We start from the raw sequence: 13807 nt of genomic DNA on the forward strand, positions 1-13807 counted from the left end.
TTTTTTTTTTCACGTTTCACTACATTTAACTGGTTTCCATGTATCTTCCTGTGATGTGAAAATCAACTTGCATTTTTTTTTTTTTTAAGTTTTGTTGATACATTTTATGAATACAAACTGAGAGTGTGAGACAAACCGTGTCTGTGGGGTTTGGTTTTTAAAAACTCTTGAGGTGAATTTTGCCTGTGTGAATGCACCTAGCTTGACTCCAAAGGTCACAATGACCAAGTCTGAACTTTTTTGTTGAAGTCGCATTGTCCTTGTTGTAGTGACATTGTTATAAGTACAGACTGGACAGAAAAGTATGTGTTGTATTCACCACAGTGCAACCTTTGGCAAAACAAAGAGTGGCTTGGTGTTCAGTGTGGTAGATGACTTATCTCCTGCGCAAATTATAGTTATAGTTTATTTCCATAGTTTTATGGAAATAAATGAAAGCTGCTCCCTGCATGTAATTCCAGGAAGACAAAGTAGATCATAAATTACACCTTTGGAAATGAGGAGAAATGAGGAGTACAATATTTGGGATTTTAAAAAAATAGAAATAACTTTATTAATAGAATAAAAGTAAATGCTAATTACATGTGGATGTGTTAAATCACTGAAATAGTTTTCTGATGCTTTGTAAGCTCTAAGCAGCCACTTGAACATGCTCAGTCAGGGATAAAACTATTTTAATGAATAATGTATTAGTAAACTGAGGCATGTGATGCAGGAGTCCACCATAGTCCTAGGTAGTTACACTTTAGTGTTTCGACCTTAAAAGGTCTTTGAAAACCACACAGCCATGTGATAACTATTAATAAGGTTTCTGGATCATTATGTTCCAGCAGCAGGTTTCTCCAGCAGCCATTTATAACACTCCCCTTACTGATATTCCCTGTTTCCACAGTTTCCCTATTAGGCTGTTTCGGCCCTGTTTTGTGGGAGGGGCTGGGTTTCGTCGTTCACGCGCACAGTGACGTCAGAAAAGTTCTTAACATTATGTTGAGAGGAAGGAGAAGACGCATGAACACACCGGCCTGAAGGACGAGAATAAAGAGATTTAAGAGCGGCAGCAGTTGTTTAACGGAGGAACATTCCTGTAGTTTGATTGAAGTCTTTATTTATTTGTTTCTAGTTAGAGTATTTATTATATTTCTTGAAGAGATGAACGGAGTGACGAGAAGTCTGTGCACGTTTGAGGACATTAGAAGTCAAGAATATGGGGTAAGTTACTTGAAATTATTCACATCTTTTTCTGATTTCTTACTTTTGTCTACTTGAGAAAATAATTAGCGTCTACGTGTGTTTACTTCCTGTTCATATGCATTGTGGGATAAATAAAGGCATTATTTTCACACGGTTAATTTCTGGATTTGGTGGTTTAATATGTTTCAGTTGTATTCCTTTGAACAGGACTGCTGAGTTATGTGTACCTGCTTGTGTGATTGTTTGGAATCATCTTCTCTTAGTGGTGTATTTACTACTCAAATCTTTGGTCTTATATCAATGAAAGTAGCCTCTGAGGCAAAGTCCCACCACACAGATAATACCGACAGCAGCTGAGAAGTTGTCCAAACAACATCTGTGCCTGTCACAGGTGCTTCTGCCAGCATCATTTAAGGGCTTACTGTTGCAACTGTGACAGGCAGTGAATGCAGCTCACGATGCAAACCTGTTGAAGCTCCTCTTGTGTATTATGTGCACCACCTGTGCATGTAAATGTTTGTTAAACGGGATTAGACATCCGACTTCCTTGATATGCAGCTCATCCCCTGTTAGATACTGAATAATAAGAAGAGCTCCTTTCTCCGTCTGCAGCAGCTAAGGGTTTAATCATTTACTCTGCCTGAAAAAGCAAACTGTTAACCTGCTCTGAGGTTTTATGAGGTTGCAGAGCAACATGGCACTTTCCCCTTATCAGTGGCCTCCTGCTGAGTTCAACAGCACAGGTACATTAAGCTCATATCAGATTATAATGCTAAAGAAGGACAGTGAACAGCCTCATGTATGATTATTTATGTAAAGTACATCTTATATTAAGTAGATCGTATTCTAAATGATCAGGGGAGAATTTAAAAGAAGGCTTTACTTTTGTGTCAATAGTCTAGACTCAGATTGATATCAGTTACTGTTATGTAACTGTAGCTCCAAGTGCCACACAGGTCAAGGTTTAGAAAGGGCAGCTCCACACACAAACAGATTATTTGTGCTCAGGAAGGTGCCATTAAACAATATTTGACACTCCAAGTTTGTCTCTGTTTAACTTATCGTTAACATTTAACATTACATTTAAACATGGCACATTGCATCAGCTGCATACAGAGAGCCAATTCATCTTCATTCAATTGTCAAATAGTCACCCAGCTACAGGATTTACATAATGATGCTGTTAATCAAGATCAGAAAAAAAAACAGAAGAGATGTTTCTCCTTCACATGTAACATTTGGTTATGACTCTACAAAATATGACACCCTTTACTGTTAATCAGGGAAATGTTTACAGTGTAAGATACGGGAGGAGAGGGAATGTGACCGATGTAGCAGAGAAAGGCCTTCAGAGTTGTTTCATATTTTCTTGATAAGTGTAATTCCTGGAACTGAAATGATATGATCTGAACTGCAGGAACTTCAAGGCCTGACCATGAAACAGTTTTTTAAAAATCTGCTATTATTTGAATAGTCTTGAAACGTTTTGTCACAAGATCTCCTCCCATAAAACTCAGTGGATTGAGAGTATTTTGTGTGTGTTTCCATCAGGGCTCATTTTGAATAATGCTTCAATTATCCCTCAAGTCGTTTATTTTCCCTGGTTTCTGCGACTGAGCACATTCCCTCCGTCTGTCCTCATCCTCAGTCAGCGTCTCAGTCAGGAGTGTCTGACGTTACTCACTGGGAATGTGCCAAATAAGACCCATAGATGTAGGCTATGTGTTTAGAGTCACAACTGAAATATGAGACAGCACGCCTGATTTGCACGCAACACAGATAAGGAAAAACAAACCTATTTTTATGACAGACAGTGAAATGTTTTTAGTGTTCTCTATCACTGTTGGTTCTGTCCTGATGTTAGTTTTCATGTCATGAGTCAGATCCGTGTTTCCTGGTCTGATCTGTTTACCTGCAGTGTTAACCTGCTAATTTTCTCACATGATGGTAACGCACACCCAAATCCTTTACCCAAACATCACACCTCAGCTCGTTTCTTCTCGTTAAAGATTAATTGCATTAAACTTAACCTAAAGGGAAAGTCCCCCGCTGTGAGGAGCATATGTGAACGGCTCGTTCGGGAGAATCTCCGGAGAAGTCCTCCTGTAAATATCTAGATATTATCCGGAGTGCATATGTGAAAACGGCTTTATTGTTTAAGCTGTACAAAAACTGTAGTAAAAGAATGACTGACTGAAAGGTTAAGCCTGAGAGTCATAACCCAGGGATTACAATTTAGATACTAAGGATATAACCTCAAGACACATTACAGTATACGTCAAACTAGTACTGCGACAGTTACTAATCTGCTAATGTCCCAAATTACCCAGAATCCAAAGTGAATTCTTTCCTCAATAAAAGTATGGCCTGTATGTAATAAAACCAAGTCTTTTATGTATTAAAGGACGCTAGAAAATCCTAACACTGAGAGAGAGGGTGACATGTAAATAAACCCCAACCCTCTATTTAGTTGCTTGTACACATTCTGTGTCACTTTGTAGTCATTCTGCGTGTCTTTGTAGTCCTTGGTGTCTCTTTAACCAGTATAAAACTTTAAGAGGGAACCCATACAATCGAAATGAGACCTCCATAAATTTTTTTAATTTAACTACACGTGCAAGAATAAAAATCAAACCTCCATACGATTAAAGTCATTGATTAAAATAAAGACTTGAAAAAATAGAGGAAACCTGTGTCGCAGCATTTATCTGTCAAGGTGCTGCAGGGTCTGTATGGAGGTCGTGCAGATTTAACATGATGAGCCTGTGCAGACTTTATGCTGATGTAATATTCAGTCAAATAACAATTAAGTGTCCAAAACAAAACGCTGTTTCTTTGAAAGAACTGTACAATTGTTGTTTTTTGCCTCAGATTATGTCCATTTGGTTATATGGGTCTCCCTGTGTAGTTATTAGTCCTATTTTTGTTTGTAGTCATTTTGTTCTCTCTATTGTAGTTTGGACTGTTTGTTGGGGTTGTTTATCTTTTTAGTAGTTTTGAATCCTTTTCATCTGATTACTTGTTGAGCAGTGGCCAAAATGTCTCTGTAGAATTAAGAGCCATAACAGATAAGTATCAAAGTTGGTGTTGGATGTCTTTGTTTATTCTTCCGGATCTTAGTCTAAACTTTGGAGACAAGACTGTGTTTTATTTGAGCAAAGTTCAGCTACGGCTGTGTACTGTATGTCAATGCAACTTATTGACCATTGAAGCTGGTTATTTTAATGAAGAAAAGCTTATTAAAAAAAACAACAATCATCTTGACCATGTTTTTCCTTACATGAGTGCAGACTCAAAGTACTGAAACAGAGGTAGAGTACTGAGAGAATTCCTTTGGCTTTATCAGCCACCACCTGTTGCCTGAGAGGCTGAGGTTTTTAAAGCAGCTGGACACCAGTCAAAAGTGACATCTGTGCTGCAGGTAATGGAGAAAGCAGAGCATAAGAGGGTTAGAGTGATTTAATGAAACAGACGTGGCACGTGCACGTGGCGTGCAGGTAATACACCTGGAGGCATAAGCGCATGTTTTACTATTTAATCAATGCTGCTACCTGAGATTAAAAACATCCTAACTATTTCTTGGGAACATTTCTTGTGTCACAGAGCTCTAAGTAACATTTTACCCCCCCTCCTCCTCCCTAAAATCAACTTGTTTATCAACAACATTGCCAGCTTGCTGGTCACTTCCTGGCTAATTTAAGCCAAATGATGTACAGACCTCCTGATGCCAGAGCCCAAAACAAAAGCGTCTTCATTCCCTAAAAGCCTTTTAGCTTGGCAATATACCAGCGTGATCTTTTGTCAGAGCAGCCAGCAGTGTGACCGCTGTGTGTGTGTGTGTGTGAGCTTATAGTTTCAGGTTTCTGCTCTGTTAGAAAGGTAGTGTGTGCCTTTGGAAACTGTGTGTATCCATGTGTGTTTTGTCCAGCGTGTGAAAGGCTGCGTACATGTGCAGGTAGACGTCACCGTCCGTGATCACATCCAAATGGTCCCTTTGTCCGTGTTCTCGGGAAGTCTAGTATTACAGGTTATTGTGTGTGTGTGTGTGTGTGTGTGTGGATATAGAGAAAGCAGGTAGAGGGACATGTGTGTAAATAGTCAACTGGAGAGTGAGGATTAGCTGAGTCTTTGTTTGGTTGTCCTTAAAGGGCTGGAAAAGTTGTATAATGATGAATTCCTTCTTCACATACTCCCTCTGTTACCCTTTTTTCTCTCCTCCTCCTCCTCCTCCTCCTCACTTTTCCTCCCCCTATCCCTATTAGAGCTTTCAGTTGTAATATGAGTAGAAAGCATGTTAACCAAGAGGGGAATTTTTTGCTTTCATTTCCCTGAGTTTTAATTTGACATAGTTGGACCACCACCACAGCTTTTAAGATATTTCCTCTGACTTTACCATTGTTCTCGTTGCCCTCTGTCCCTCTGTCCCTCTCTAATAGTCCCTCTGCTGCTTTACTACCTGAACAGATACTAAGCTGACTATACAGACTTTCTGTTCTCTGTAGGAAATACCTTTTATAACCTCTCAGCTCTTTATCAGGACATTACACAGCACAAACCGGTTCATATCCCCTATCTGGCTAACATCAAAGCCGGATCGTTCTGCATATCAGCAACACAGGGAGATAACATTAATAGTCCCCTTTTTTTGTCACTTTGATTGCCACTCTGTAAACTGCAAACACATAGTGAAATTGGGATGCAAGTGTTTTCATTATCCATGAATCTGTTCATTAAAACAAGTTGTTCTTGAGCCAAACATTCTTTAAGGTTCTTAAGCTAATTTTTTCCCTTTCAACAGTCAACTTCAAGCCCACTGTCCACAAAGCTGTTTGTGTCCTGTACACGTGTGAGACCTGTTTTCTTCAAATCTCATCCTGCTTTATTTAAACAGTTAAATGTATCACTCATTGAGAATCTTGGATTCGGTACAGGTTGTTTAATGGTTAGTGCGCGCGCCCCATGTATGGAGGCTGTCGTCTCAAGCGGGCGGCCCGGGTTCACGTCCCACCTGTGGCCTCTTTCCTGCATGTAGTTCCCCACGCTCTCTCTCCCTGATTTCCGACTCTATCCACTGTCCTATCTCTCCATTAAAGGCACAAAAAGCCCAAAAATAAATCTTTAACAAAAAAAAAAAAAAAGTATTCTGAGAAAGAATAAACAAAGAAATCCAACGGCAAATGTGATACTTATCTGTTATGGCTCTTAATTCTACAGAAACATTTCGGCCACTGCTCAACAAGTAATCAGATGAAAGGAAACAGATTCAAAACAACAAAAAAAGATCAACAACAACACCACAAACAGTCCAAACTACAACAGAGAGAACAAAATGACTACAAACAAACCCAGCAGAACTACAAAGACACATTACTGACCAAAATAGGACTAATAACTATATAGAGATCCTTATTACTCTCTGCTGGTTTCTGACTCCCAAAGTAAATGCTATAGTAAGTTTAAAACAAACAAAACGATTTAAAGCCACTGCACATCGTACAGTCATGTTTTTAATCATTTTGGCTGATTAGACCAACACAGGTTGTAAAAAAAAAGTGGATCTACGGTGAGAATTTATTATGTAATAAATTCCAAACACTAACACGTATGATAAGAGGTCATCAAGTCCTTCTTCCCAAACGGTCTGTTTTCATGACCACCTAAAAATGACTCACCAGAGCTTTAAAGATGAAAAATTAAGACTCAAGAAAAAGCAAATCTGCACAAATTTATACTCAAATTTGGTGTATTTTTTGCATGACCAAAACTCCCTTTTCAATGATATTACGTGATTGTAGAGGCTCAAACTAGCTATTTTTTTTCCAAGCACTTGATGTCATATTTGTCCATAATTGAATTTATGTTTTTGCAATAACCGGTTGTTTTTTCTCAACAACCGGTGAACTTTATCTGCAATCAAAAATCATATGATGTGCACAAAAGCTTCATCAGAGCTACTTAATAGACCTTGACATGAAGTTGTTTGGTCAGCTGTCTCTACATTGCCTTTGATAGTCCTAACAGGACATACAAGGTAATATAGAGCAGCAGAGCCTTTTGTGCTGAAGGTTATGTATCAAGAAATAACAGGAGGAGGAAAATATGGAGGCCTAATAGGGATAAGCCCTCCACCACTTCGCTTACATACAGAGACACACACACAGTTAAGATTGCTTGCCAAATTCCACAGTGCAATCTGTTACTGTTTAACCTGTTATATCAATATTATAAATGAGCAATAAATTAAATAATGCGGGTGTGTTTGCATTCTTTGTAATTGCTTGCATGTGTTTGTGTTTATACTTTTTAACCGCAGTAGTGCATCGCAGACATTGTTTCGATGCATGTTGTGTCTCAGGGTTGACATGAGTTGAGACGCAGAGAGGACTCACTGGAAATTACACAGAAACAAGATGTTGTATAATGTCTCTGACCTCCTCCCTCACATCCGCATACTTGAACACACACAAACACACAGACTGGAAGGGGATCACTTATAAGGGGGTTTCCCTATGGCGGGCGGCACACACCCACACAGTCACTTCCCACTCCAGACGTTTCCTGTTAAAGTGACTTCTCCCCTTAGAATACAAGAAAAAACTGGGGAGTTTCTCTTTGTGTCTCGTTTTAAAGAGTTTTAGTCGAGTGTTGCGTCTGCGTGTGTCTTGTGTTTTTTTCTTCTGACATGCTCCTCACTTTCGAGTGCCAGATTGTCTATGGCTACTGTGAGCTTTTGTTTCCATGGTGATGTTCTGTCTTGTTTGACATTACATTATCTGTCCGTTTTCCCAGAAATCCAGGCACCTCTTCCCATTGGCTGTGAGCGCCTGGAGTGTTTCCACCTAAAGTCCCTCTGACGTCCACAGCACACAATTTAAATCAAACAATCTGTCTCTGAGCAGCTGTGAAAAACTTGAAACTTTCTCTCTGACGCTCGTACCCCACTGTCTTACTGGATACCCCTCCACACCTCCCTCTTCTCTCCCTCCTGCTCTGTTTCATTTAGTGAGCATGACTCAGTCTCTCCTCCTCTTTTTTTCCCCACTCCTCCTCAAAATAGTTCTCGATCTTCCACTCCATCACATAACGGTCTCTTTGTGGGATTCACTTCATCGTCTCATTTCTTGGTTGCCTTTTTTCCAGGACGGCTGCAGGCGACTGAGGCTCACACTTCACAACCAGGGCCCAGCAGAGAGGAGCACAGGCCAGCACAGGGACAAGGTAAGAAGAACTTCCTGCACCTGATAACTTGGGGAGTGATTTGGAGTGTAACACAAGTGCTGGTCCTAGGAATCAGAATCTTTAAAAAGAGAATCTGTGGAAAGTCGCTTGAAATAATATTCATGATTAAATATGTAGTTTGGAGTCTTGAGAGTGGATATTATGTAATCAGATTCAGGACGACTTTTCAGCTTTAATGGGTTGGATTTGTATAAGACATGAGGATGAAGAGCTTACTTGGAGGGGGGGAATTAAATAAAGAAAAAAAGGGCAGGTCCTCATCATCTGGCCATAAATAGATCTGAAAGTTTGGAAAGTAAATCTCCTTAATCTACCTGAGTTATTGGCTCATATCAAGTGGACTCACGCAACATGCAGTGCCACATTCCTACACACGGAACTGTACAGAAATAAAATTTGCTTGTAAACATGCCATAGCTGCCATCAGTTTTTCATTCGTACCCACGCAAAGCCACTCAGATTGTCTCAAGACAGCCATTGTTCAAGCAAAACCAGCGCCGAAGTTACAGGAAAAAAAGAGACCACCAGAGCTGCAGAGTTACATAACATCTCCCCGCCTTCTTATTTATGTGTGTGTCTCTCTCTCTTTCTCCTTTTGCTTTTCACCAAGTCTGACTACCACTTCCAAAGTAGCACCAGATGTTTACTGGTCAGTCTCCATGGTGATTACAGCCAAATGTTTCTGCCTGGTCATTATAGAGACTTGCAGTCAGTCACACGCTCACAGCAATAATTTGATCAGGAATAGACTTGAGAAGAAAAAAAGAGTATACTGCATATACAAGAGAGTTAAACTGCATCATTCATATCAGACGTTCCTGATGTTTTCCAGATGTTTCATAATAATAATTAGAGGAAGTGCTCCGGGTTGTCTTTCCAAAAGTTGTGCAATCTTCATCAGAAACGTGCTGCAACTCTTCCTCTAGTGCCAGCAAAACACAGTGACTTCACTCAATTGCGTATGCGGTTCGGAAATGTAACACACCCATCCACCCATATTCACACAAAATAAAACACTGACAGACTCCTCTTTCTCTTTTATCTCCAGCCTGTCGGACGAGCATTTGCACTGGTGCAGCCGGCCGTCGACAGGACCTCTCTGATCCCCGAACCCGTCAAATCTACAGAGGAGCAGGTGGAGGTAATCAAGGTGGGTGTGGCACTTCCACTGTAATTTGAGAAGGAACGAAATGGCGAATATTTGCTTTGTGATTAGGTATGTTTGTGTTTAACATCCGTGTCTCTGCCTTTGCCAGGTTTATTTAGAGGCACGCAATCAGGAGCAACAGAAGCACCAGCAGAGCCTGAAGATGCTGTCAGATGAAGTTTCACAGATCCAAGAGGTCAGCACTAAAAACACACAGCAGGCTCTGGATTATGTAACATTTTGCATGTTAGCATCATGTAAATTTGCCTGTGCCTCTTCCACACTTGTATCTTTCAACATTCTCTGATACATTTCATACAAAAAGTATCTCACGACATGTGTGCATTTCAAACAGGTGAGGTACTGCCTGAAGACGCTGAGGGAGCAGATGGCAGCCAAAAGCAAGGTAGGTCTATTTTCAGATGCTCTGCTAATATCACATCCTGTGTGCTCAATGGCATTTTCTCCATGTATCTACACCTGCATCTTTCACTGCTTCCTTTCTCACTTCCTCCTTTTCTCTTCCCAGCCGCACACAAACGGCTGGAAAGTTGGCATTCCCTTCAAGAAGAGCGGCTTTTCTACCTCCAAGGGTGGAGCTAAAGCTGATGGACAGGTGAGCAGACTCTCTTTTGAAAGTTGTATTAAACTGTCTGTAATCTGAAACTCTTAAAAAAGCTGACGTGCAGAAGTTAGACGCGTGTTTACATGCAGAGCGGTCACCACCCAAGGGCAGACAAAGAGTAAGAGAAGTTAAAGAGGGAAATGTGATAAAGCAGAAAAAGAATGGATTAAAATGAGTAAATATGCTTACAGCACCCCCCGGGTGTATGAAAATGTGTGTGAAAGCTGTTCCAGCACATGCTGTTCCTCTCCTCAAATGTGTTGTTGTATTCAGGCCCTTCTTATTGTTGCCAGCATTCCACAGATGGCTCTCCTTTATTCGCTGTATCGCTGAGCACCTTTAGCAACCTCTACTACTGTCTACATGTCACTCATGTTTGTGTATAAACAAAACGCGCCTGGCACCACTTTTTTTGTTGTTTTAATTGGTCAAATTATTTGTATTATTATTATTATAATTTGTATGGCTTGCTCATACGGAGGATTTGCAAACTGATCCAGTGACGCACACACTCACACGCCTGTTTCACAGCCAAAACCACTGAGCTCATTCGAAACTTAAACAAGACGACAAATTACATCAGCGTAAAACCATTTATCCATGTATTTAACCACCATTCACTATAGAATAGTTGTTTCTTAGTAAACCTGTGTACAATATAATTTAATAAATCTTGGAGTTTTATTGTTTTAAACAGTAAATCAAGGTGGGTGAAGCTTTTTGACACTGATTAACGGCTGTCAGGGTTTCGTTCCAAATTGACAAAAAACTGATTTCTACGAATTGATAACAATTCATTACAAATATATAATTGTTTTCACCCATTCATGCAAGGAGTATGGACACTTTGGCGACAGTTAAAGCCATGACTGTCATATTTTGACATCTGGACAAGCTGGAGAACGAGTGAACTCCCCTTTTTGTTCAGTTTAACATTCCCAATGGGATTCAGATCTGGACACTTAATCTGACTCTCCAGGATATTGCAGTATTCATTTGCTGATCCAACCCTTCATATTCTCTTTGTTAGGAAGCAGATGACGAAGCAGAGAGAGCCAAGCTAAGGGAAGTCAGTAAGCGCATGTATGCACAGCTCCAGGAGGCGGAGAAGAAGCACCACGAGGAGAAAGAGAGGCTTCAGGTAACATACAGAGACACTTGCTTTTTTCACTTTCTCTTTGCATCACAACAAGTGGTGTTACACTGCGTTAAAGCCACAAAGTAAATACATTTCACCCTGTTTCCTAAAGGTTGAAAGCAGCAGGCTGAAAGAGCACCTGAGCAGCCAGGAGCAGAAGTTAAAGACAACAGAAGAAGCATGCATAAGGAAAGACCTGCGCATAGATGAGCTGCAGAGACTGCTGGGAGGAATGGAGCAGGAGAGCTCCACCCTGCGAGAGGCCATCCGCAACCGTGAGGAGGAACTGCGCGAGCTGCACAAGATCAGAGAGGAAGGCCAGAAAGGAGACCTAAGGTTAGTTTATACACTTAAACATACAAACAAAAACACACAGCAATAAATCATCTGTCAACAATCTACTCAGGATTAGTGTGTTCTAACTCTCTGTGTGTATTTTTAGGGCTGAGCAGCTGGAGAGGGAGGTGGCCATTCTTAAAGAAAAGATCCACCATCTGGATGACATGTTGAAAAGCCAGCAGAGGAAAGTCAGACACATGATTGAGCAGGTGAGACGCACATGTGTGGGACTGAGTAAAGCAAACACCTCGTCTCAGCGTTCATATTTGCAGAGGAGTTAGCTCACTGCCTGACTGTGTTTGTTCTGTCTTTAGCTCCAGAACTCTCGCATGGTGATTCAGGAAAGGGACCGTGTGATCAAAGAGCTGGAGGAGAAAGTGGCTTTCTTGGAGGCTGAGGTGAGAGATGCTTTTTTTTTTTTTTTTGTTCTTTTTTTACTTCTCCTGTGAAATTATTATATATTTTTTTATGTTATCTGTGGAATGAAGAATGAAGGGTGAATTTAAAAGGGAGAAAGATACTCTGCAGTATGACCTATTCAGGGAGAGAAGAGACATGTACAGAAAAGAGATGCAACCCTTTTCTTCTGGTAGCCATATTAGCTTTTTTTAAATGGTTATCATGAGAACTGACTCCTGACCTCCTGTGTGTGCAGAACCGAGAGATGCATGACCAGATGGACTACTTCCTCGGAGGACAACGGTCAAATTCCTACCTATCATCAGAGCGCAACCCCCAGATCGTCTATAGGTAACTTATTATGCTCACCCTCTTCACATTTCTTGCATCTGCAAACTTAGCAAACTCTTGACAGAGTCATGTCCTGCAGGGTCTTTTCTTGCTCATGCATGAGTCACAATTATTGCATTTATTACAGTGGTTAGTGTTTTAAAATAAACAGAAGAGCAAATATAAATGAAATGATGTTGAGAATCTCAGCCTGCATTTAGTAATTTTGGTAAAACAAACACAGAAACACATATTAGCGTATGAAAGAAACCTAATTCTCTTCTTCTCCTCTCCTCAGCAAACCGCTCAAGCCGTCCTCCTCGTCCAACAAACCGCTCCCTTTCATCAAAGTCATCGAGATAAAGTCATGAAGTGAATGAGAAGAAGAAACACGAAGAAAATGTACAGAAGGGTTCAGAACCACCAAACATTTTTTTTAGTACAGACTGAAACCAAACAGCACCACATCTTATCACATGAATGTTTGGGACTTCAGAGCTGAAACTTCCTGGATTGCAAGAATCATCAACGCTTATACTAAACCACAAACACTCCTGAAGGAAACTGTACGGTGTTTGCATTTATGTCAGCTTTAGAGTAAATTCAGAGTGTACCGATTCAGCTGATGTATGAAGTTTTACATGTGATACTGGGTTCTGCATGACTTGCCCCCTATTTTGATCGCTTTTATAACCTTTGAGTTTACGACATTGACGTTGTATCGCGACTAAAATAAGGGGCATAGTGCAGACGCTTTGTTTTGCCAAAGTGGGTTAGGACATTGTCAGTCAGGAATGTAGCAAACAAAACTAACTAAGCTAAAGCTCCATGTAAAAAAAAAAAATCATTAATAAGTCGACCTACTTCCTGCATCTTTGTACTCATTAGTCATTCACCCATGACTCCATTCACTTTGTTGAGTGAATGGTAAATTGCTTTAAGCATGTAAATACTGACTGTAGCCTATAGAAAGTAGAAAACGTGCACTGAAAAGAGCTGTTTTTACATTCAAGCCCTTAACATTATGGCACCTTGTGAAACTGTGAGGAAGCAGAAAGAAGTGTCAGCAATAATGAAGAAATTTCAACTTATCTGCTTCAAGTGTCATTTTTGTTCTTAATATTTCTTGTAAAACATATCAGCTCAGTGCCGTTGTGTATAGAGTCATTTTGTTTTGTATATATTAATGTATGCTTGATGTTTTAACTACTCCCTAACAACTTTCTCCTTTGTATTTATTTATACAAACAAACTAGACAGATGTGTGACATTTTTTTTAAGTGTGTAATCTGTATTTGTGGCTCTCAGAATAAATGATTTAAAACGAAATGAAGGCCTTCTGTCTTCTTACAGGCTGAATTTACACGTTTTAAATTGGATTTTGAAGAGAACATCGCCC

At 40.2% G+C, this 13807-nt stretch overlaps 1 protein-coding gene across 1 annotated transcript; it reads left to right on the forward strand.

Moving 5' to 3' along the window:
- Window positions 1-981: 981 nt before the first annotated feature.
- tuft1a (tuftelin 1a) lies at window positions 982-13737 on the forward strand. The gene is made up of 12 exons (XM_020641922.3): window positions 982-1209; window positions 8332-8409; window positions 9479-9580; window positions 9687-9773; window positions 9933-9983; window positions 10107-10193; window positions 11233-11343; window positions 11453-11676; window positions 11783-11888; window positions 11994-12077; window positions 12335-12429; window positions 12707-13737. The coding sequence occupies exons 1-12, from the start codon at window positions 1150-1152 to the stop codon at window positions 12777-12779; spliced, it is 1158 nt and encodes a 385-aa protein (XP_020497578.1). The 5' UTR covers window positions 982-1149; the 3' UTR covers window positions 12780-13737.
- The last annotated feature ends 70 nt before the right edge of the window (window positions 13738-13807 follow it).

The sequence above is a fragment of the Labrus bergylta genome, chromosome 8 (genome assembly GCF_963930695.1).
Source record: "Labrus bergylta chromosome 8, fLabBer1.1, whole genome shotgun sequence".
Taxonomy (NCBI): domain Eukaryota; kingdom Metazoa; phylum Chordata; class Actinopteri; order Labriformes; family Labridae; genus Labrus; species Labrus bergylta.

What these genes read in the sequence shown, in the direction of transcription:
- tuft1a (XM_020641922.3), top strand. Translation starts at nt 1,150, where the DNA reads ATGAACGGAGTGACGAGAAGTCTGTGCACGTTTGAGGACATTAGAAGT. An exon ending in AGCAGGTGGAGGTAATCAAG is followed by an intron (nt 9,581 to 9,686) that starts GTGGGTGTGGCA and finishes TGCCTTTGCCAG; the next exon opens with GTTTATTTAGAGGCACGCAA. An exon ending in TCAGACACATGATTGAGCAG is followed by an intron (nt 11,889 to 11,993) that starts GTGAGACGCACA and finishes TTCTGTCTTTAG; the next exon opens with CTCCAGAACTCTCGCATGGT.